Genomic DNA, 25,560 nt, shown 5'->3' on the forward strand with positions numbered 1-25,560 from the left:
TCTCTTCATTTTCTCTGTACTCTCTTAAGTACAAACGTAGGTTAGATCTACATTTTGTGGTTGCACAAGCCGCCATGAAGACCCAATATTATAGATTCAGGTAGCCAGTGTCCTGTGATACTGCGGGAGAAAGCGAACAGTAAGCAATTAGTGAGATTCAACCTTAAGGTTGTTGACCTGTGATTGACGTGACCTATGACCTACTGCAGGTGTGTCCCTGTGTGACGGTACAGTGTAGTGGTAGTAAATGTACTACCATGGTGGTAAATATTTAGCTTTACGCCACGCTTAGATAAAGTGTCACAACCAACTGATCCCCCTTAGCGTTACAATATAGTCTGTTACCAAACTTGTCTGTCCTTGGAACCAAAGTTAAAACGTCTTGCAGACTCATCCAACAACTGTTTTGCTGGTTCGTCGGACTGGTATATGTATGTTTGGTCACACGCTAAGACCCACCGTGTTTGTAAAGGACTGAGGGCAGCGAAGCAAGACGCCGCCATCTTGTCCGAGCACAGACACCCAAACAGGTGAGGTCACTGAAGTTTATTGCTCGTTTAGAAATTATGTACAGCGCAGATAAGTCAGAAGGATATATCCACGTATTTTAATGTGATTTTATATGTTACGCAAGAGAGACGATGTTTTTCAGGTAGGGCAAACCACTTGCCACGTTATTAAAGGGTTAGACATTAGACACTATGCCACATGTGTCAACAAAGTCTGTTGCTCTCATTTCATAGCTGCCGAAACGAAAAGGCTTTGCAGTCGTGGATCAGTTACAAGCTATAAAGATGTTAGACTAAAGGGATTTTTGTTTATTTTATATCTGTTGACTTTCCTAACAATGGAGGGGGAGGGGCTTTGATTTATGGTTGGCTGCCATTGTAGTATGGAAAAATACACGTTAAGCTTAACACTTAGAAATGTTAGGGCAGTTTGTAGAGGGGTGCTTAATGTAGCATTTAGGCCGCTGTTGGGTTCAGTTCGTGTTCGCTTATTGCAATCTTTGAACCTTGCTAAAATTTCTCCACATGAAATAACACTCCAGCCCCCGGAAGTGCAAACACTGCTTTCCAGGGTTTTGTATAAACACAGCGGAGCACAGACGATGTAAAATACGTATAACAAGCCGCTAGGGGGCCCAAAATCTAATCATTTCGAGGTCTCAAGAAGACCTACGCACATACCAAGTATGAGAACAATCAATCTAAGCATTCTCGAGTTATCGTGTTTACAGACAGACAGACACACGCACATACACACACACACGAACGCTGACGAAAACATAACCTCGGCGAAGGTAATAATAATAAACAGTGGAATTATACTAGTGATACGTAATGGACATATCCCTCCGCGGCCTCACAGGGTAAACCAACGCCTTTGGCACTTCGGTGTTTTGACTGATCAGGCAAGCAGAAAGAAATGCAACCTGTAGGTCATGGTTTGCACTACGCATTTTCAAGGCCACATATGTGAATCAGGTACAAGATATAGTAGTAGTAGGCATCCTTCGATGTTGGCAGATGATGGTAGTACTCTGGAATTAGTGGCGTTGACAGTGTCTTGTATGGCGTTGGAGACCAATCCTAGCGTTGCAGTCAGTCACAGTCAGTTGGACATACGCCGGTGAAGTTCTGAGGTTGTTGTGTCTCCTTTTTGTATCCTTAGAGTTATCTAACTATTTCGTTTGTTGGCTCTTTGTTAGACCCGCCTTAACTGCATGTCGCCAAGGTTGCAATCTGCTGCAGTACGATTTAACTTGAGCGTCAATGAAGCCCCCGTCTCACTGGACCCGCGGTACGCTGGCGGCGTCGCTGCGGCCGGCCGATCGAATCGACAAAGCGCTCAACAAATTTCATCGACAAAAAACGAATCTTTTTAAGCTTTGTGTGTTTTGTTGTCTTTTTGGTCATACTTGTACGTTTTGAATGATATTCCCGTTATAAAGTGAAGGGTAGCACAAATCCAGTTTAGGACGCAGCGACGCTGCCAGCGTGCCGCGGGTCCAGTGAGAGGATGGCTCGAGAGATGCATTGAAAATGTATATACAATTTTTTACAGGTTACGTTGGTGAAAAAAGACAGCATATTATACGCTGAACATGGCCATCGATCTCAGCATACCGCGGGTACAGAACTGCTGCTGCTGCGGTTCACTGAAGTGCGGCACCATCGGTATTGCTGTTGTATTCATGGTAAGTACGGTCATAGAATGAATGAATGAAGGGAAGAACTTGAACTGTAACTTGAAAAACGGCCTCAGCCGAAGAGTGTAAACTTTCAAGGTTAAATAAAGGTTGAAAAAAATGAATGAATGAATGAATGAATGAATGAAAAACGAAGGCCTTATTGTACTCAAAAAGTACAGGTCAAAACAAAAGAATAGTATAGAGATGCATCTAGATACATTGCCATTGTAGCTTGTACTTACCAGCACGTTGTCCAGTCCCCATCATTTAACCCAGCGTGATAAATTGCAGCCCCAATTGGAGGAGACATGAAAATGGATGACGTGTACATGAATTTAAAAAAAAGGTGTTTCAGTGGGTTTTACCCAGAATGGCAATAGAGCACTCTAAACCGTTTCTTTACTACTATATACCCTGGTCTGCCTCTAAACCTTTTCAGATTATGAATCTTCTTAACGTCATCGGGACCCTTGTTGCAGTGGCAGCGTTTAACGAAGAGGGAGTGAATGGTAAGTGATAAGGTATTTTTATCGGCTGCTTATAATCTACGCTTCATCTCACAAATGTAGTTTTTTTTTACCACTAGTATCCAGATTTGTTGTGTGAAATCTATCGATATATTACTTGTACGTACAGAGGTAAAGAAATAGTGTAAATATGAAGATCTGCAAAATATGTATATTTCGACGTAGCGAGATAGCTTATCTATTCATTCTCGAAAATTTGAAGAATAAACCAACTGTTCATGACTCTCACTAGTACTTGGCTAGTACTGACGGAAGTGCAGGTACCACCAAGGAGGTTTTAAATCGTGATTAAACCTCCTTGGTACCATTGTACTACCCATATAGTTTCCAACATAGTTTCCAGTCAGTTTTTGTTCGACATTTCTCTCAATGTGTGAAGAAATGTAACTGGTTCTATGCTCTTAAAACATGTCTGATATTACAGCTTTCAGGATCATAGACGTTCTCTTCGACGCAATCTTGATCATCTTGTGCATCATGCTCATTGTCGGCGCCGTCAAGGTACGGTTTGCTTCAAATGAAAATTATAAAGTTGAAATAATCTCCTAGAGTGCAGCTATAGTTTTGTTTCTACATCAGTCTTAGAAGTTAAAGACACATTTATTTATTATATTTAGTCGTTGCTGACCCTAAAGGCATGGTTTTGTATTTAAATTGTGTATGTCTTTTTATGTTTTCATAACGGATACTTGAATTATCAAAAAGAGTACTAATTGTCCAACTATCTTCGTTAAACTTTGTAGGGGAATCCTCTGTTGTGCCGTATTTGGATAATCGGCACAATTATCTTCGTCAGTGCCATGTTCATCCTTTGCATCGTCGGTTCATCTCTTATTGGTTTGGTAAGTGTTACTTTATTAGTGTCTGCGCTCAACTGAAAAGTGATAAGATTGCAGCCGCTACTAGCACCCCCCCTATCGCAACCTCTGCTTGGAGAATAGCTGTCTCAGGTTTATTGTACGTTAACCAAATATTCAATATGAAATCAAATATAAGTTTTGAGCTTGTCTGTCGTTTGCTTGTCCTGAACTGTACACTGCTACCACCACGCTAGAGATCCCCTTTCTTACAATTCAGTGTTCATCACTGGACCTAAGCCGAAAAAAGTCGGCACAAAAATAAGCGTTGTTTAACTTAACCTTCCAGAACAATCCTGAAGCGGCACATGTCATTGGGTTTTTCTGGTTCGGCATAGCTGTTGAAGAAGGGTTGTTGGTAAGTATACATGTATATATTCATGCATAGCAAGGAACAAGCTGTATCTTCATTTGGGAGCATTATATCACCCTAATGGCATCTCTATGCTAGTCTACTTGTGTGTTGACTCATAGACGACATGATTGGGAAAACTACAACAATACGAGGACGTTGCAATGGCAGTGATACTTCTATAAATAAATCTCATGCCAACACATTTTATCTTTTGATGCCAGTTGAAATGCTATAGATGCTATACGTATACGTGCTGTCATCAGTAAGCAAGCAGTGTCGGGATCTATAGAATGCTAAAATGTTTCTTAGTTCTTAGATTTTAGTTCTGACTGGGAAAAGATCACGATAAGGGTAGTGCAAGTACTGCAATTTTAGTTGCTATTGAAACAACTCCTAGTAACCGTTTTTCCGTTTACAGATCTATGGTGTGATTGTGGTGAACTCGTTTGTAGAGAGCTTACGCCACGAAGACGCCACACTACCGCCATACTCACAAGTGAACGAGTCTGCTGCAGTCTAGGTATGGACTACTCTCCAAGCAGAGGTTCGGATGCGGCTGGTTTTTGACATGTTAGGCGTTTTAGTCGGGCTTTATACTTTGTCCAGCTTTCTTTATGTCGCCAAGTTTGGCCAAACGCCTAGAACACGTAAAACCCACAGCCGGAGCCGAATTTCTGCTTAGAGAGTAGGTATGGACACCCCATGTACAAAAGAGTTCCACCCCACACCTGTACGAATACACAAGAAGCACAGTCTTGAACAAGCAAAAACAGAATAGGTTTTGCTATCGCAAACCTGTAACCAGAACATCTGTACCCTGTAAAGGCTGCATTGTCGCTCTGGGTCAAGGAAAGCTTTGTTGTGTTTAGAGATACGACAAGATTTATCTAAATTCTAGACAAGATTGATGAATACTGCAATAAAACCAAACCCAAGCAATATATTAGGGCCCGAAAATCGGATTTTGAAAGTCAACTTATTTAGTCATTTCTATACATGATTAGTTCAAACAACACTATCACAATGTATAGCGACGTCCATCATGCAAAATTACGACATCGTTGTGATTTGAGAACTCACTGAAAATCGTCGCCTGGGTTTTTGTAGGTTCGCGAAACTAAGGGAATCATCGTATGACACGTTTTTTCGAGGATTTAAAATGCTCAAAGTATGAAGTAATTACGCAAATGTGCCAGATAGCGTTAGTAATGTCACTACCAGAAAGATTTCAGCATGTTTTTTATTTCCATATTTTGGGCCCTAACATTGCTTTGGTTGCCTTTAACCTGTGAGATGATAATCATGATATGTTTGAATTTATTCTAACCGTTACAGGAGACTAACTACTGGTGATTGGATGGGACTTGCACGGAGATGAACATGAGAACTCGGGCCAGGAAGTCTACTCAATTGGAATATGCATATTTTTCATGCATAATTTTCTACGAGTTTTGTATTGCTCTTGGGTAAATCCAACACAAGTTGGTATCAAACCACTATACAAAGGTGTACAATGGATGTTATAACATGATAGTAGGCTTTGCAAATATACCTTGAAAGATATGTAATGGTGTGCTATGCAAGGGTATCATTTTTCATCAAGCATAACACGTAATATTCATAATTTTCGGTACGTTTTGTTATTGTTTCTCTGTATATAGCTAGCTGGTCGTCTGTGCTTGTAAGACTTGTGCTTACTCGTAAGTTAAGAGTAAAGGAATGATTTTGTGGCTATCACAAGGGTTACCTGATTTTAATAAGAGCGATTAAATACTTTACTCGTGTACGTGTTTGTAAGTCTATGTATTTGGTTTTTAACTCCAAACTTAAGTACCACACCCTAGATAAATAAATAAATGAATATATAAAGATAAGGGTACTGTGCTATTGCGATGGACGTATTGACATCAGCAAATTACTTTCTGACTTAACTATTCACCATTATCTATTCCAATCTATTTTACTTAAATGCCCACAACATGTGTCATCTTGCCATGATGCAATAACAGAATGTAAATATAGATATGATATGTCTTAATGATGTGTTCTTCCAACCAGTATTTCCATTATTCTAGACAGTTGTGGATGCTTAGAGGGCTTCCTTGTGTATTCTACAAATGTTCTTTATCTGAGCAACTTATTATGAATCAACTGTATGTGTCACTACAAATATGAAACTTAGTAACTACATCTTGCTTTAATATTGTGAGTTTCTTGCTACTGCTTTCAAGCATATAAGCAAGTGTTCACGCTTCAAAAGGACAATGAAATCTGTCAGTGCGTCTTTCAAATAAATGATCGTATGTAAGTATCACTGATTCTATAGTTAGCTTGCCATTAGATACCAGTATCACAGTAAGTTCCTCATTTGCATAATCTATGCATAGTGCTGTTTCATTTTTGACAGAAGGCTGTTGTAGCATCTTTTTATTAGAATTAGATTATGACATTTATAACTAGAGTCCAACGATCTCATACCTTCGCCAAATGAGGGGTGACAAATTTAAAACTCTTATTTATCATGCGCATGAATTATTTCAGTTTCAGTTTATTTGTTTTACCAGAAATACATGTCGCCTGGTGGCGTTTTTCAAAGATTTCTGGGGGGTAAAACCCCTTACATATAAAAACAAAGCAACATTTTAAAATATCAAATAATGACAAATAATACAGCAATAAAGGTTAACTTGAAAATGTAAATCTTCAACAAAGAAAAGAAATCATAATTAGATGATAACCGAAGTAACGGTAACTCAAGAGACTAGAGATATTGAATCAAAACATAATGGAGAGTCAAAACAATGAAATAAACTTAAATGTAACGGAATTTGCATATCAATGTGTAAATTATAGGAGAAATCATATCAATAATGACTCTAATCGTCAAATCATATTATCAAATAAAAACAAGTAGAAAGCATAATGATTCATTGAGGAGTGAAGGGAAATTATGGATAAGTCATATGTTCTTCTCTATATATTCGTTTAAAGAGTTGAAGTGTTTTTGCCGATTTTAATCTAGTCGATAAGGAGTTCCAGAGCACCGCCCCAGAGCACGACAAGGCTTGCTTTCTTTGTTCTGATTTTGCTTTTGGTAATTGAAGGCCGCCTTGTGCTCTGAGACGGGTATTGTGTGTGTGGATGTCTGTAAGCTGGCTAAACAGTGCAGTAAGGTGATCAGTATCAGTTGATCATGTCTCCAAAAATGATACAAGTTGTTCAAAGTATGATCGTATATACTATAGCAAGGAAGGCCATTGTAGCATTTCCTCAAAAATCATGTAATTGAGGCCTTCATTTGCATGATTTATGTCTATTAATGTCCCCATTTATCTAACTTCGAAATGCTGCAAGAATGAAACCCTGGTCATTTACCACTATGAAATTATTGTATTTTGACATTAATCATGCAAATTAGGTATTCATTTGCAAAATTGATATCTATTGATATATCAGTTACATATGTCACCTGTTTGAAAGTCCAATACTGGAATGCAGTGGATTTATAAACTTTCCTCAGTAATCATGCAAATTAGTTCCTGATTTGCAGAACTAGCATAGAATTTTGTCAATCATCATGAAAGCTATCTACACAACAAACATCATGATGATCCGTCAAGCCTTCTGGAGAGATAAACAAAATCGGCTCTTGTGGTTCCAAAAACGCTGCTAGGGGGCCCAAACCTACATGACGTACTCTTCCTCCCTCTAACACTAAAAATAATCATGACCATGGCATGTTCAGAACACGAGATATCAATACCGGAAGTTCGGCTGCAGTACCATAGAAAGTGGCTAGGGGGCCCAAAATCTTATCATTTCGAGGTCTCAAGAAGACCTGTTCATTGCAGACGGAAGGACACACACACGAACGCTGTGCAAAACGTAACCTTCTCGGCGAAGGTAATTACATTTTTTTCATAATTCATGTAAAACCATGTTGAAGTTAAGCTAATTTCCTTACTACACAAATATGACACTCCAAAATCAACACCGAAAACTAAAACAACCAAACGTTTGTTTCTATTCAGCCGTCTATCTAAACGCCCACTCGGGTAATGACCCGACGGGGCCAAGGCGCTATTGACATGATTGAGTTGTTTATATCACGTTGCGTATCATGTTGTGCTATTGGCCAAACGACTGTGACGTACATGTATACTGTGCTGCAGCATGATCTGGGTCTTTTCATTTGAGGTGTCGCAGGGTGACAGAGAAGGAAGCCATCCGACCGTGTGCGCAGCAACAAATCGACAATCGACTTTTAAACAAAACGTGAGTGTTTTCTTCTTTATCCCATTCTTCCTTTTTCTACATCTGATAATTGGACATTTTGACACTGTGTTGGTATACAGTGTACAGCTGTAGCGGCCATGAAAATGTGACGAATTACACCACAACTTCAGAGCAGCTACAAAGCAGACCATTTGCCTAAGGCCACGTTTTCGAGTGTTATGAAGCCAAAATGGCAGTACCCTGTCGTCGTTTTGGATAATCTACCAAAACACAGCGAGTTTTTCTCCACACAATATGCTTATAATATATAGTGAGAAGCATTGTTGTTATACCACCGTGATTTAGAACAGCTGGTTACCTTTGAGTTGCATGCAAAAGTCGTCTTTTTGACGGTGAAGAAAGCCGTCACGCCTGACTTGAAATATGGCGGAGTCAATGCGGACCAACATGTTTGGTGTCACAGTCAGTACGTTTGAGCGGGGAGGTACATTCGGTAAGTGAATTTGTACGGGGAATACCATCGACCTTGGTCTAAAAACATTAGATTTTCTCCCACAAGGAAGAGGCGTGCCATGTCAGTTCCCATTTTGTACGTACTTCCTCCTAAAGTAACGTTAGTGTTTGGAAGTGAAGTTCCACCTCATTTTTCCGGTAAGAATAATGCATCTGCATTTCTGCTTGTCTTTTTTTATATGTCTGTTTATGTTTACTTGCTACCGTACGAAACATGTATCCTCCAAGCAGAGGTTTCGGTCGAGAGTGTTAGGAGTGGCCGCAATTCTTGACGTGTCTCTCCCACCAGAAACGTTAAAAATCGCGGCCACTCCTAGGAGAGTCCCCTAGCCCTGTCTACCGAAACCTCTGCTTGGAGAGTACGAAGCATGATGTAGCAACCACGATAGTGAAACAAGCGAGGCGTAATCCACACCCGTTTCGACCCTACATCCGCTTGAAGATTAGACACACCCTACACTCAATACACTATGCTTGGGTGGGTCGAAATCAAGTGCCTCTCAGAGGAACGATAAGTTTGGATTTACTTCGCTGCAATTCTATGTAGAAACTGTCTGACAATAGGTGTCGGAAGGTACAGCGAACGTACAATATTCATTGTCTTGCCTTTCTCCCCTGAAAATTAGTCTACAGCCGAGAGACTTCGTAAATGTTTATTGTTTCCATAAAGGCAAAAATGTTTACATTATTCTTGACGGATTGCACGGCGGTGTATTGATTCGATCGGTTTTGAAATCTTAATTGTTTAGTGTTATTATAATATTTTGCTCAGAGAATGTAAACAAGTTGATCGGCATAGATCTGTTGAATCTTGAAATGTTGATAAATCGTTGAACAAAGTCGTTAGCCAGTGACTTTCCGACTGATGGTGTTATATTTTTGTCATGTATGCAATCTTGTATATTATTAAAACTGGGATGCGTCTCTGGATATTTTATGTAACTTTCCCGACTAAACAGTCAATGGATAGCCTCCACCAGGCCTTCCTGCGGGGGGTATGGATCACAGAATTCGGCAAAAAAGGGAATAATTGGCCATTAGAGTCAGTCTACGGTAAGGTTAATTATTTCCCACGTCTGCAAATGAAACCATCTGGTGGCAAAACTTCCCTGGCAAATAATATTCCCTATAGCCGGCGTAGTTTACACTAGAATTCAACAATGAAGAGCGGTCTAAACTGGAACAGTCCTACCTGACCGAAAATTCTACTCTACTCTACTATACCCAATGGGCCGGGACGAGTCATTGCTCCCGGAAGTAAATTCCAAAGAAAAGTGTTTTTTTTTTTTGTACTTTAATTTGTCGGGGGCGAAACAAAGCCAAGGGTTCTTGCAACGTTACTTGCTATTTCTCTCCCTCTTGAATTTTCCCCAAATTTACCGCAAACCTATCATTCGATTACGGTTTTTCAAACGTTTTTTAAGTGTTCGTATTTCGCATACCAAGGGGGGGGGGGGGGCGTAAGCTATTTGTTACTGTTGCCCCACCCCACATTCTCACGCAACACGTCCCGTTTTAATCAACGCGTCATGATCAAACAGGTCCGGGCACGCTTTCCCTACTCTCCAAGCAGAGCATGGGTTTCGGCTGGTTTTTGACGTGTTTTTAGGCGTTTTTGTCGGGATTTCTACTTTGTCCTCCTTTTTTTTTTGTATAGTAAAAGATGACAAAGTAGAAAGCCCGATAAAAACGCCTGAAAACACGTCAAAAACCAGCCGAAACCCATGCTCTGCTTGGAGAGTACGCTTTCCCCGGTAGAGTTTCAAGACTCGAAACCGTGGCTTCCAAGAAGGCTTGGGTTTACAAGTTGGCACCCAGTGATGTGCCAAGGCTAGATACTGTGACTCCTTTGTAATCCTCATAACCTGGAATCCATACCATGGGGGGCTCCTCGATATCTCTGCGGCACTGGGAGTAACCCCCGCCCGCTCAGACAGCTTAGTCCGCTCGGGGTGTGTTTACGGCCTTGGATTAGATTACGTCGCCACCGACAAGTAGGGTGGCAAGCGGTAAAAACCCCTAAGCCGACCCCTAGAGACTGGGACCAGCCTATCATCCTCACGCCTTACTTTCGCTGGCGTGTGGGCGACGCACTTCCGATCATACGAAGCCTCGCAAGTCAAATGTTGAAGATCATTGAAACACCCTGATCCACATGGAGGTAGTTTCAGTGTGGATATGGCAAACTAGGCGCCTTCTGAGAAGGTGTGCGACTTAGGCAACTTAGCCCTGAACTGGTTTGCAAGACCTACGTAAGTACTCGTATTACCATGGTTCGAATTTAGCTCTTGCACTGTGATTCCCGTGATTATGATTATTATACAATCTGGCAATTCTCAGAAGAGGTTTTACCCATCCGACACGAGGAAATGGAGGGGTTTGGTTGTGCACGACTGGGAAATGAACCAAGGCCCACGCAGGACTTTGGTAAAGCGTTACCGACCTAAAGCAAACGTCCGCTTAGCCTGGAATCCATACCCTCGGTGCCTCCCCGATATCTCTACGGCACTGTGAGTGACCCTCACCCGCCCAGACAGCTTAGCCCGCTCGGGGTGTTGTTTACGGCCTTGGATTAATTAGCTCGGCACTTCTTGGGTCGGCGGAAAAGTAGGATGGCAGCGGAAGTAGGCCCGGTATAGCGATAGTAGGATAGTAGGATGGCAGCCAGAGGTAGAAAGGCCATCAGAAACTGACTGGCCCGGTAAAACACCACTAAGCCGACCCTAGAGACTGGGACCAGGCTAACGTCCGCTGGGAAAGGGTATTCTTTAAGCAGAGGTTTCGACCAGGAGGGGGGGGGGGGGGGTGTTAATAGATTAGCTTTAAAAGGCTTGGTGCGTTCCGTTGTATCGCAGAGGTGGAGTGAGGAAGACGTTAAAAATCCCGGCCAATACAAATCCACCCCCCCCCCCCATCGAAATCTCTGCTTGGAGAATAGGGAAAGGGGCCATCCAGCCGTAGACGGTGGAAGTTTTCAGTTTTTGGCTTAAAATACTGCAATTCACTTTAACTCCACTGTATCAAAATTTCACGGTTTAAGGAAAATTGACATTTTCACTGAACTTGAACTTCACGGTGGCGGCAAATAATTTACAGAACGGATGTGTGAAGGAATCATGAATAACAACAACGTTTTTTTCACGTTGATCATAAGTTCACGGTACAGAGATGACCGCGAAAACAGTGAAAATAAAGTTACAGCGAAAGAGACAAAAATTAAAGCACACTTTTTGCTGATGACTTCTTTTTGTACTGGGTCCGTTTGTGAAAGCCAAATAAAGGCCTAAAGTATATACATGTAGCAGGCTAGGAGGTTTTAGTTTTGAACAAGGTCGCCGATGATATGCCACCATCATGGTAATTTTATGGGCAGAATACCACCGACTTGGGAAAAAGGAGAATAAGCATGGTTGTAACATTCAGGAAACTGAGATAAACAACAACACTTGGTGAAATATTTAAGGCTTTGTAAATTTCTTATTCTAACTGCTTAGTCCAGATCTATATCACGTTTATATGGTGATGCTCACAATTAGGTAACTTGAATACGTCATAAGTATGATATCACATCATTTAACACTTAGTAATAATATCACGTTCCATTGATCATGCAAATGAGTTCCTCATTTGCATAATTGGCTGTAATGGTCAATGATATAAAAAAAAACCCAGGAAAACCGTTATGTTTGAGAAAAAAAGGATGTAAAGGCGGGAGATCTTTTCAACCACGGCGCATGCGCAGAGGTTCACATGTCTTTTCATCGGTTGCTCATGATACTCGACAATACTTACATTGCATACTCATCGAGTACCTGTAGTAATGCTTAGTAGAAATTACCCACGTTGACTTAAAAATATATAATTAGACATGAAGAAATTTTCTTACATTTTGTACGTTTTGTACTTCTGTACTTTTGTATTTCTGACGAACGAACCAACTTCTGTACTATTTTCAGATTAATCTAACGGTCGCGTCCCGTGTGGTCTGACTGTCACCATGGTGCGTGTGAACAACTGCTGTGGGTGCTGTGACCTCAAGTCAGGCACCATCTCCATCTCTATCGTCTACCTGGTAAGTGATTGTTAAAGGCAACCAAAGCTATATCAGGGCCCAAAAAATGATGAAATCTTTATGGTAGTGACATTTACTGACACTGTTTAGCTCATTTGCGTAATATCTTCATACTTTGAGCATTTTAAAACCGTGCAATCCCCTTACGACGATCCCCTTACTTTCGCGAGCCTCCAAAAACTCCGGCCACGATTTTCAGTGAGTTCTCACATCACAACAACGTCATCTTTTTGCATCATGGATGTTGCTATACATTGTGATAGTGTTGTTTGAACTAATCATGTATAAAAATGACTAGATGAATTGACTTTCCAAAGTCCCATTTTCGGGCCCTGATATCGATATTGCTTGGGTTTCCTTTAAGACAGTCGTACGGCAGGTTTACGATCATAGCAAAATGAGGACATTCGTAACACAGTCGTGGATTTGTCTAGCTGTCTTTTAACAAGACTTTTAAAAGGCTGTTATACGTATAGCACACAGTGGTGTACTTGTTTGGGTAAAACAATTCTGTTGGATGTTGCTTACATTGTGATATCAGTATGTTTTCCCTATATGTAACACGAGTATAAAAGCCAACGGTCGTTTTTAAAACTTTTACCACTTTCGTCAGTTGTAAAATGTTCATTTGTGTGTGTTTCCATTTCGCCCAGGTCTTGGCTATCCTGAACATGATCCTGGGTATCATGGGTGTGGTTGGCGCTAAGGGAGGTATGTACGTTTTGCATTGTTTTATTTACACCTGAAATTTGACGTGAAAGATATAGTGAACTCGGACAGTCTACGCTTACCATGTACATAGTAAGGTATTGATGTCATATGGTATTTCATGAAGTAAAAGTTTTAACCTGATATAAGATATCCTATTTTGTGAATTAATCAAAATCGTCACTTCTGCTTGCTTTCACTGTTGGAGATCATAATGAAAATGCTTTTTACTAAAACATGTATGCTACATACTACATACTGAAATATCTATTGCACCTTCCGAGCATGATTACCTCCATGGAAATGTACAGATGAACATAAACAGATGCCAAACATGCAAATGAGGAACTGATTTGCATGATTGATACAAACATGGCAAAACCTATTTATGATATGTAATGGGACTTTTATACTTGTGACGTGTAAGTTAGTTGAAGGTGAACATAAGTTATGTAAATGTTGAAGTCATTTGCATAGAATCTACAACAGCTCTAGATATTTCATGGAGGTATGAGGTCGCCGAACTCTAGTTGCTAATACTATCATTACCAGTGACTAGCTACCATATTCATTATGTCGCCTTGGCTGTATTCTGTTCCTACAGCTGCTATGTACGTTGGCGTCACCATTGACGGCATCATGATTATCCTGTGTATCCTCCTCATCATTGGGGCTATGCAGGTTCGTTCTTCTTGTTGTTCCATTGTTTATTGTTAAAATGACTTCAATTAGTGAAGTACAAACAAGTGAACTTCACTATTCCTCCTGGAGTCATTACACATAACATACACATCACATTAGTACATGTGAAATACACATTACATTACATATTACATATATAAATTTCAATTTACTACCAGTTCTGCATAGACCTGTTTGTTTCCGTTTTCAGTCGGTCTTTGATGAGTATTTCAAATAAGGATGGTACAGATGATCTGATGTGATCCGTCAGTCCGTCTGATCATGAGATGGATATGAAATATGATTTTATAGTGCCATGGATAAGATCTGTATGTGCCCTTCGGTAAGGAAAAATATCTGTGTATATTCAGCTTTTTGAGTCAACCACGCTTGTACATTTTAATGTTACAGTAGCAGATATCAAAATGAAAAATTTCATTCACATATTGTACTTTCATTGGTGAAAGAAATGTAAAGGAAGTGAAAGTGCCCATGAACTAGTTTACCTGAAGTGAACTTGTTCACTTCTTGAAATCTTTGAGACTGAATTATACCTGTGTGGTAAAGGCAGAGCCTGGAACTGAAACAGAATGACACTCAGGCTAAATGAGCAATGGCTTCCCTTCGATATCGTCTTGAAATACACGCGTGCGTACCAGCCGTTTTGTTGAAAGCACACTCATTTACGAATGTGAAGGAAAAGGTAAAGTTAGCAAATGTATTGTTCATTTCTACATGATGGATATTTTCAGATCTATCTTGTTATGTTTTCTACATACAGGACAACCACATCCTCTGCATGGTGTGGGTGGTGGGTGCCATCGTCTGGTCAGTGCTTTTGACCATCATGGCCATTGTGGCCTCCGTGCTGATTGGCCTCCTCGCCAATGCCGCCGAGGTAAGTAGTACTGTAATTCTTGTTTCCTTCACTGTAACTATTTGTTCACTGTTTTCACGGTCACCTCTGTACTATGTACTTATCATCACCGTGGAAAAACTCTGTTCTTATTATTTATGATTCCTTCACACATCTGTTCTATCAATCTCTTGCCGCCACCGTGAAGTTAAAGTCCAGTGAAAATGTCAATTTTCCTTGCACCGTGAAATGTTGGTACCGTGAAGATAAAGTGAATTAAAATATCTATAACACAGACTGTATCCTGTAATACACGCCGCTGAGTGGCTGGTGTAAAGTGATGTTGGTAAAAGGCTGACTTGAAAAGTTTAAACACTAATCAGCAATCGCTTGGTACTTCATGTGTTACTGAGATATTTGATCAAATGCTCATACTACAAAATGTTAATTTTTGACGCTTTTAAAAGTTTTAGAGATTTTGTGTGTTTTATCAAGACCATTTATAATGTCCTTGGTTTTATACATCGATACACAATAACTTTGCAAAGCAGATAGCTAGGACAACAACTTATTTTAAGTAAAATGCACACCATTATTTTCAAAATTTGGTCTTCGTGGATTCATGAATGAGAACAATAGATTCTATGACCGGTACCAGTTTCATCACAATAGCTTTACTTTTAGTTCTCCTTTCAAATCTTTTCACTTCTATTCCTCTCATCGTATTTTCAGCCAGTTGCGATCCTCAACATTGCTTAATTACCATGTACAGATTTTGTTTTATACATCGATGTCACGATTCAGTTACTAAGATAAAGATGTTTATGCTAGGACATTCAGCCTACTGACCAGCCAGACGTCCCAGCCGCTGCAGTTGGAGCTGCCATTGGTGTAGCCCTGGGGATCATGTGGGGCATTGTGGCAGTGGAAGTCACTCTGGTGGTGAGTTAAATCAATCAATCAATCAATCAATCAATCAATCAATCAATCAATCAATCAAATTTTCTTAATGTCAGCAAAAACAAGAACTTTTCAGCCAGAGGCTTGTTTTACAATCATTGATCACTGCATTAAAATCAAGTTCAAATTCTAATTACTCACAAAATAATCGAAAACGTAACGTATACTGGGAAACGAGCTTCACATTTGAATACATATTCTGGGTTTTCCATAAATATTACATTTTATTGCCATTCATTACATTAAATGCATCCTATTAATTATGGTCGTTATTTTCCATTGTACTGTTTACCAGGGTTGTCTGGTACGCTACTTTTTTTATACCGTTCAGTTTTGGGTTTGATATGGTCAAGCTGCTTGCTGGAGCGTGTAGTTCGTTCAGTCCCACCATCTTTAAATTAAAAGAAAGTATTTTTTTCTTGTAGCCATACAAACTTATACCTTTTTGTTTATACATAACCGCAACTGCTAATGTTTCCTTAACAAGTTGCAGTTATAAGGTAAGTGTTCTAAAACTGATCGACATGTTCACTTTTTTATACGATTGTTCACATGAATGTTTTTCATGTTTCGCAGATTTACAGCGCGATCGTGGTGTACTCGCATGCCCAGAACCTGCGTGAAGGAGGTGGCAGCCCCCCGCCATACGCCCAGTTCGGGGGTCCAAAGGCCTAAGCATTGGTAGGAACAATTGACATATAGAGGAAATCTATACTACACTCATGTCTCAAACGCTTCAAGACACCGTCATGCACATAGGATATAGAAAATGGGAGAACGCCCATAAAACAAAATAAAGACTGGCATAAGATTAGCATGTTACATTCAGAAAAAGAAAGTGTTTCCCCGATGAAATGAGTATATCAATATCTTTGTAATACATTAACATCGAAAAGAAAATCAAAGCTTAAAAACGGACTTCATATATAGGAATGTCAACTTTCTGGCATACTGAGCAGACTAGAAAGGAGCCAATGACAGTGATTAGTAGAATTACGTGAAGCCCGGGGTAAAACAAAGAAAGACAGAAGTGTAATTCGGAAACGAAAGAGAGTTATAGTAAAGTCTTTGAAATATTCTTTATTTTTAGTGAGTCAAATGTAGCAAAAGGTAGCAGCCTTTGATATGTGTGTATCTATTTCTGAAGACCCCTGTCCAAAATTACTTCTCCTCTCAAAGGATGCAGAAGTGACACTTTAAAATGTAATCACTTCTTCCTTTTAAACGTTTGCAGGATCTAGGAGCCGGAGGGAGACCAGAGTGGGCGCATCCCGGACTCCCAACACATTGACCATCGTGCCTGGAAAGTTTTCTGTCGTGCCTGGAAAGTTTTCAATCTTGTACTTAAGGCTTCAAAGAATATCAACTCTACATCTTCTTTACATTCGTTTTTCATTGGTGTTATCGTGTAAGCAGAAGTCTCCAATATTCAGAGGAAGGGAATAGGAACGAGAAGTAACATTACACATTTTAACAGGGACATAGATGTTATCGAACAATCAGCTAAAGACGGACCTTGTATTCATCAAGGTTATTTGCATTCAGTATTTTTTTGGTAGAGTTAAAAGGCTTCGCTGGTGTTAGTACTTTGACATATCAAGATTAATTCATCATTTAGCCCGGAGTCTGTATTGTATATTTTGGTGAGGTGTTTAAAGTTAAGCACATCATTGCGAAGAATGTTTTGAAGATTTGGTGTACGATTATCCGAAATTTATAAAATCCATTTATCTTGAATATCATGAATTCTCAAAAGATCATATGCGCGGATATTATGTCATCCAGATCGCTTCTTGGAGGTGTCTAATGCTTAGCTTTGTCTGCGTGGTGATAGTCAATGAATTGCTATTCCTGCAGAGCACTGTTCACTGTCACTATTTATACCTTAGTTGTGGAGTTTGGAATGCACTATGAAGTTGTATCTTTTGTGGTTGTTACTATCTTAAACTCTTTACCAAATAAAGACCAGTTTGTTGGTGAAACATTGTTTGTTGATTTATTAGTTAAAGCCTTCGGTGTGTATAGCAATACTGACCGATATGTAAATTAACTGAGATTTTCTCGGAGTTGACCATACCGCCTAGTTTGTCATCTATGTTTCCACACGGGCAACAACATTCGAAATCTTTTATGATTTTCTGTTCTTTAATAATTTTTTGCAATTACCGGCCATCTTCGGTTATTAACATGCCTTATTAAGTACAACAGACAAAGAGGCATGTTAAGAAATTCGACAAAAATTCATCAATAAACTGGAGACACAAGTAATACTGTTGGCACGATTACTTGCCATGTCAGTAAAGGGTCCAAACACAGCATAGTAAAAGAGCTTCCAAAAAAGATTTGCTAAGAATCATGCCCATCCAACTCCCTTCGGGCCATACCCGCTCGAAATTCGAGCTGTACCCTTAAATTCGGGCCGTACACACTAAAAATTCGGACCGTTCCCGGTAAATCGGGCCGTACCATGTACTTTTAGGCGGTACCCAATTGCAGACATCGCCCGGCCACAGCGCTTGTAGTGGCGTGAAAGTCGCGTCTAGATACCCTTACCGCAACGATATACAATCTCAAATAGCCTATGCTCTGGCAAACATTCCTGGCCACCTCTCTGCCTAGTGGGGTTGTACAAATCGCGCCCGATCTTGAGAACACGTCTGCGCATTAGCTCTTCAGACCGCATCTCCCCCCAGCTTGCAGAAGTGTTCTCGTGATTGGGCGAGAGTTGTACAACGCCACTTGGCAGCGAGTTTGATGGGGGTGAGAATGCATATTAGGCATTGTTTCGACTGCGTTAGTATTCAAAAATAGACAGAACAGGAACACGCCTAGTGGCACCGATTAATGAATGAATGAAGACCTTTATTGTACATGTTTGCCCCACTGGGCTAAGCACAGGTCGCATGTTAACAAATACATACATATTCACGAGTATTACTGTACATAAACATCTAGCATACTCTAGTATTTTCGACTTCCTCTCGCTTCTTGGTAATTGTATAAATGTAGGAGGCTGTGTGATTGGTAAGAGTTGGTCTATCAAAGGTAATGATTGTGGTACTACCACTTTTCGTGCCCGAGGCTTTTTCGTCTGTTTATTATGAGTAGAGGCAGCCATCTTGCTATCAACACGGGAACTCGTCAGCTGAAGTAAGAATTTCGTATTTCTTGTCTTTGTTAACATGAAAACATGTTTGTTTACAAGTGATCATTTTTAAGTCATAAATATACGGCTATCTTCTGTGCCCTGTTGCATCCAAGATTAAAGACAGGGCAGATAGACACCAAAGAAAAAGAGAAGTAACCTAGAGTGTTACAATTCTATTATTTTCTATTCTATACAATGCTGCGCAAAGTCCTCATATGGGATATCAATTTGAAGGGGTCAAAAGTGAGACTTAGTGCGACCGGTGGAGGTGCACGTGGGGTGTTGAAAAAAAAAAAAGCATAAACAACATCGGTGCATGGAAATTTGTGATTGGCCGCACTAGTTAATCCCCATTAATTTACCCATGGGGTTGGTAACGCCCATACATTGGACCAACCCCCGCTTTAAGTTGTCTAATGTTGCTGATACGTGCGTTTAAGTTGATAGAGTGTTCCATATCATGGCGGTTTTGGGGAAGAAAATTATATACTAGCTATACGATGATCAGTTCAAAGGTCGTTGTGGTGTTATGGTAGTCTCTACCAGGCTCCACAGGTCACTGGAAAAATCGTAGAAATTGGCGAAATAGACATGCCAGAGAATTTAGTCCGTCATGGAAGTTACAGTTTGCGACCAGTGGATGGCATATTGGACTCTCTCTCTGTTGCCCACTCCCTTAGTATACTATATTTACTCTATTTGGCCAATTTCTACCATTTTTCCAGCCATCCGCGGGGCCCGGTAGAGGCTAGTATAATAGTTTAAGTTTATTGCAAGTTCTTGCCCGTAGGCTAATTGCAAGTACATGAAACATGGAAGGACGGACAGACAATTGCTGACAATATAGCATGGGACTATTCTAGGTCAAGTACTAACACTAAATTCTATCTTATTTGGGTTTGACTTCTTTTTTCGAGACAGTGGAAGACGAATTCTCCCCCTTTTAATGTAATGTGTGGGTTTTATGATGTTAACAGGAGAGTAGCTTTCTTTTGTTCCGTAAACATGGAGAAGTTTGGATGGAATTTGGTGGCCTCTTTAAACAGCGCCTTTCTTTCTTGATCGTAGAACGGGCAACTTGAAATAAAATGTGTATCGTCTTCCAACCGTGTTTGACATGCAGTGTTTACAAGTTACACTTGATCTAAATGGATCATTTGAAAATTGACTCAAGGTTTTGAGTGATGAGTTCACGTTGCTTTTTGGTGCAGACGATGAAAAGAATAGTATCATTGCACTTTGTACTTTTCAGAATTATGCTAACAGTATTTTGAGACGGATAACCCCAATCTGATGACGGTCCAGCATCATGATAACGTTAAGGGTGAACAACTGCTGTGAATGCTTTGGCCTTCGGTCGGGCAGTCTCTACACTGCAATCGTGTACATGGTAAGTGTTCTGATATACAGTAATACCACGCTGAGCACTCTCCCAAAATTTACGATAGTAACGTTTAGTAGCATTGGTTTATTGCACAGAGAAGCACATGGCAGCCTGACGGCTGAACTACACACTCATTTGCATACTGTTAGTGGAACACTTAAAATAAATGAACATTAATCGTAATCATCAAAACAGCTACGAATCCAAAATCACTCTGTAGTACGCAACGAATCTAAAATCACTCTAGGCGTAGTACTACGACGATGTAATGATTATGAAAATGTAATCATATAGAATGAAAAGTCAGAAGTGTTCGTTACAAGTGTTCAGTCTGGGGGAGGTCTAAGTGTATATTCGGTTTCAAAGCATATAACTTGGACAACAACTTTTCCAGTCAAATACACACTCAAAATGTGGTCTTTAGGGATTCGTGAATGAGAACCATAACTTTTATTACCAGTTTTATCACAATAGCTTTATTCTTAGTTCTCCTCACATATTTTCCCTATCGTATAGATATTCTACTTCTACTTCTCTCCTCGTATTTTCAGGTAGTTGCGATCCTCAACATTGCTCTTGCCATCATCGGTCTGGCTAGTGCTGGAGGAGGTACGTTTGGTATCTCCATGAAAAATGGAGATATAGTTTTGGGTGTTACTGTGTGTGTGTTTGCTTGTGTGTCTGTTTGTGTTTCCGGACTACTCTAGTCAGAATAACTCAAGAGCCTCTTGTTGGATTACGATGATATTTAGTATGTGGGCGGGTGTTGTGAAGCCAAAATTCAAGGTTGATTTTGGGCCCCCTGGTATGTGACCTTGGTACTGCAGCAGAACCTCAATTTTTGTATCTTTTGACCTGGACGTGCCGTGGTCTTGATTTTTGGGTGGCAGATAGCTTGTTTTTAAAAAAAGGTTTGTAGCTACAGTCACAGATGTATAAAGTATAACATTCATGGATTGTGTCGAGCGTATTTTATATCTTATAATACGTAATTCCACAATATCGAATTGTTTCACTCACAACTTGAAAACCTACAGAAGCCGCAAGGTACGGTCGCATTGCAACTGACGGACTCTTGGTCATCCTGTGCATACTTCTCCTCATAGGCGTCCTCAAGGTATGCTCTTACAACTTACGATGGGCAAGTGTTGTGAAAATAACTTCTACCATAATGATATCCATCTCTGTAATGGGAAAATTGTTCAGCGTTAACATTATTACATCAGTGCTACTCGTTATATAAAATATGGGACTAACTTATGTCTTTGGAATTCTATTTGTTAATTCAGATGGCATGGATGTAAATTAAGCAGCACCTAGATCTAGGATAACAAGGAGTGTTATCATCTCTATACGTCATTTTCCACACAGAACTTCTTCAATGTTTTAGTGTGTTGTCAAATATTTTATTTTCCATAATGTGCAAGAGGCCGCTAGAATATAAGTTGTGTACAACTTGAGTAGGCCGCCACTTTGTCTTCGTCCGTTCATTTGTATATTTGATTCTTTTTTGATTAAAAAAATATATTTAAAAAAACTTATAAATCACAAAGTGTACACTTGACTGTTAGGTGATTAGCACATGGGCATGAACAACAGTTTGCAATGATTTCTTTTTTTATAGTAGACTTATAATTAAATTACTTGTTTCTTTGAACAGAGTAACTATGTCTTGTGTATGATATGGGTTAAAACAAAATCAAGTGTGCACTTGACTGTTAGGGGATTAGCCCATGGGCTTGAACAATAGTTTGCAATGATTTCTTTTTATAGTAGACTTAAATTACTTGTTTCTTTGAACAGAGCAACTATGTCTTGTGTATGATATGGGTTGTTGGTGCCGTCGTCTGGGCAGTTCTGACCATAGTCTTTGGTGAAGTGGCCACTATCTATGCCGGAAAGGTGGGCAATAACCCCTAGATATTACATATGCACGTAGTTTAGACCGATTTCCAGTTACGGCGGCCATTTTGAATTTTCAGGGGTCAGCTTGGGGTCTTGCGTCAAAACGAGGCTTGGCAGGGTTGGGGCTCTTAGAAGCCTGTGTTGCATTATGGGTATGCCTTCTTTGTTAGTAAATTTCACCTCTCTTACATGAAATGCTGTGGCACATGTGCCTTTCTCGTGTAGAAAATATTGTTGTGGTCATTTGGACTTGATTTTGGCTGACCCCTGAACATTCAAAATGGCCGCCGTAACTGGAAATGGGTCTTTTATAGACTTGCAAACATTCCCTGCAGAATGTCACTTATGTACATGTATGTTTTGTGCATGCGCAGTTATGTTTGTCAATAAGGACCACAGGAAGAGTAGCTGAAATGTACTTACATATTGTTAAGCTAATTGAGGTTAAATAAACTCAAACTCTGTTATATTGAGTCAGGGAGAACAACAGGGTCTAATGTCGTAGCACAAACAGATAAAGACGTCAGGATATGAAATAGAGCCACTAGACAGCTAAAGCCATCCTCATTCTTTAGCTAAAGAAAATGTGCAAACGTCTAAGAACATACAAACTCTGGATATTGCTGATACTTCAAGAGCAGTTTTGTGAGAATGGAATTGTTTGGAGTCTATATTCTTTGCTACCTTTACCTGTATTTACAGAAAACAGACGTACATTCTGTTACAACGGTGGGTGGAGCTGCTATGGCAACAGCTCTTGGTCTTATGTGGGGGATCATCGCACTGGAAGTAGTCTTGTTGGTATGTTATACACATTTCCTTTGCACTCATAATCATAGTATGATTATAGATATTACTGTATGATCCATACAATAATATCTGTAATTTAAAAAAAAAACATCAGTATTGAAATATGTAGAAGATTGTGACGTTGTTAACTTTAACCCTCCTAACGTGATACCTAAGTACTAGTTGTGAAATTGTTCTGTTTTTTTGGCTCTGAAAAATGACGTCATCTTTTTGACTTACCCGTTACAGCGGAGAATTAACGTATCTTCGACATCGTTTTCAGTGAATGAGAATTGTATCACATATGATGTACTATGTGTTCTGTATCATGTATATGTAATTATATATACATATAGATTTATTAGGACTTGAATGATATTTTGTCTAACCCTCACCTCTACCCTCGTGACCGCCATGAAAAGTGGCCTGCAGGCCGATTTGAACTTCTCATGAATAAATAAAGGTGAAACAAACTTGATGTTTACATCTTGTGCATTATCCATGGTTACGATTTGTTCACGATGCTGTTTATACTTTGTTGATCTGTACAGATCTACTGTGCCATTGTTGTGTACTCGCATGCGCAGAGGCTTCACGAGGAAGGTATTCCCCCGCCATACTCCCAGTTCCAAGAGACAACAAAGCCAGATGGTGGGGAAACAAAGGCGGTTTAGACATTCATATTTTGCAAGGAATTAAAATTGTAAAGAACTAGACGGCTGTGAGACTTAGGGTGGAACAGAATGTACAGTAGGCCTTATGCATCGACTTATAAAGCATTATATTTGCAAGATCTGTGTATGGATGTCTCAACAGGGTTTCAGAAAAACCCCATATATAGCCTTTAGATCTTTGTGAGTGCGGTGTTCGACATCTATGACCACTTACACGTTATAGACCTGGACAATACGGACTGTACAGACAGCTACAGGGCTTTAGAACGTGGGGTAAGTACACTGGAACAAGCTATCAATGATCATAGTGAATACATAATTCATACGGCTCACTCAAATATGGATAGATATCTGCAGAATTCTTCAATATTTGCAACCGCCACTGTTTTGACGAGACGTCCATTCTAACTCGTTGTTACGTTCAATTGTATCATCGATGACGTTTTACTAGTATGTTGACTGATTTTAAGACATCAAGGCTTGAATATTTACAGGAAGGAATTTGTAAGAAACGTTTATTTTGTCTTAACTGGTTCAGAAATACATAATGATTATGTGTCTCTTGCTTCCTTGTATGACGTCAATGAGAAATCATTTGATAGATACACAAGTTTTCTGGTTCTTAGTATTGTATTAAACACCTGTTACATATAGACAATATCCGTAAAGCACAATAAAAAAGTAATCTTTATGAATATTGATACATTCTGATGTATTCCTGTTGTATAAATCATTTATCAATGACCATGCTATACTTGGTGTTAACAGAGGATAACACACAATTCTATTGTGGTGTGTACCCGATCACAATGTTAACTTATCAATTTAACAACGCCGCCTGGAAGTTGGATTAACATGTAAATCGTATTTCAAGAGGCCAGTTAGCCAGTAAATAAAGATATAACAGGTGCCCCCCTCCCCAATTTCGTGATCTAACAAACCATGTTATTTGAGTCCTTCAATACGGGTCAGTAGTTTTCAAAACATGGCTGTTTGTTGTTACTTTTCGCTCTGTGTAATGGCTGCATTAGTCCGTTTCTGCGTATGGAATACTAGTAGTACTCAGTTTTACATGATAGGAAACAAGGAATAACACAGAAAGATATGGATTGTATAGTTATTTTATAATTATATGGAATGACCCATGGTATGACTGATCTTCCCACATGCACGCCTTGATCATTTGCATGACCTCTCGATTACAAACCAGTAAGACCGGTTTTGGACTATTCCAAGTAATTAAATCTGGCGATAATTTATGAGCCCTTTTGGGCACTGGGCGTGTGTACAATGTCTGAGAAAGTTGAGAAAGAAAACTCAACGTTTGTATGGAATTTCTGTGTGTCAATGTGAAAGCTAAAAGAAGGACATCTAGACATAATATGGCTACACCTGTGACATGGGGGATATGCCGACTGGTCACAGACAAAGGAGAGTTGTCATACGATACACGTACAACATGCGGGCGTGCATGGGGCTTTAGTGATACATAAACATATACAACTACTTGTTGGACGTAGCCTACAGTTTTGTTAAGTTTAAACAGCCAAACTTTTGCTGTCGAAGGCCAAGTGAAGAAATGATAACCCCAAACAAATAGATATTGCAGCCATTTCTGTCCCCACGCACAAGTCGTCCAACCTTAGTCCAACTTTGGCTTAATGATTAACCGCTGTCCAAGTTATGCTTGGAACATTTTCA

General features: G+C 39.8%; 3 protein-coding genes across 4 annotated transcripts; all 3 read left to right on the top strand.

Annotated features, from left to right (window-relative positions):
* The first annotated feature begins 61 nt into the window (after window positions 1-61).
* Window positions 62-6,228, top strand: LOC136443516 (uncharacterized). Of its 2 annotated transcripts, none has more exons than XM_066440789.1 (8): window positions 62-530; window positions 2,068-2,200; window positions 2,634-2,703; window positions 3,146-3,222; window positions 3,465-3,563; window positions 3,868-3,936; window positions 4,352-4,477; window positions 5,269-6,228. In XM_066440789.1, exons 2-7 carry the CDS (start codon window positions 2,108-2,110, stop codon window positions 4,451-4,453), a joined length of 510 nt encoding a protein of 169 aa, XP_066296886.1. In that variant the 5' UTR covers window positions 62-530; window positions 2,068-2,107; the 3' UTR covers window positions 4,454-4,477; window positions 5,269-6,228. The 2 variants fall into 2 exon arrangements, with proteins under 2 accessions (XP_066296886.1, XP_066296885.1); XM_066440788.1 differs by having other exon boundaries at window positions 72-530; window positions 4,352-4,453.
* A 1,848-nt stretch (window positions 6,229-8,076) lies between these two features.
* On the top strand, window positions 8,077-17,727 carry LOC136443427 (uncharacterized). Its single transcript, XM_066440652.1, has 8 exons — window positions 8,077-8,208; window positions 12,639-12,754; window positions 13,408-13,465; window positions 14,067-14,143; window positions 14,925-15,041; window positions 15,831-15,941; window positions 16,536-16,640; window positions 17,194-17,727. Exons 2-7 carry the CDS (start codon window positions 12,680-12,682, stop codon window positions 16,632-16,634), a joined length of 537 nt encoding a protein of 178 aa, XP_066296749.1. The 5' UTR covers window positions 8,077-8,208; window positions 12,639-12,679; the 3' UTR covers window positions 16,635-16,640; window positions 17,194-17,727.
* Window positions 17,728-19,011: 1,284 nt separating this feature from the next.
* Window positions 19,012-24,782, top strand: LOC136443318 (uncharacterized). Its single transcript, XM_066440507.1, has 7 exons — window positions 19,012-19,109; window positions 20,360-20,497; window positions 21,043-21,100; window positions 21,529-21,608; window positions 22,295-22,393; window positions 23,099-23,197; window positions 23,737-24,782. The coding sequence occupies exons 2-7, from the start codon at window positions 20,417-20,419 to the stop codon at window positions 23,857-23,859; spliced, it is 540 nt and encodes a 179-aa protein (XP_066296604.1). The 5' UTR covers window positions 19,012-19,109; window positions 20,360-20,416; the 3' UTR covers window positions 23,860-24,782.
* Window positions 24,783-25,560: the final 778 nt, after the last annotated feature.

The sequence above is a fragment of the Branchiostoma lanceolatum genome, chromosome 10, assembly GCF_035083965.1.
Source record: "Branchiostoma lanceolatum isolate klBraLanc5 chromosome 10, klBraLanc5.hap2, whole genome shotgun sequence".
NCBI lineage: Eukaryota > Metazoa > Chordata > Leptocardii > Amphioxiformes > Branchiostomatidae > Branchiostoma > Branchiostoma lanceolatum.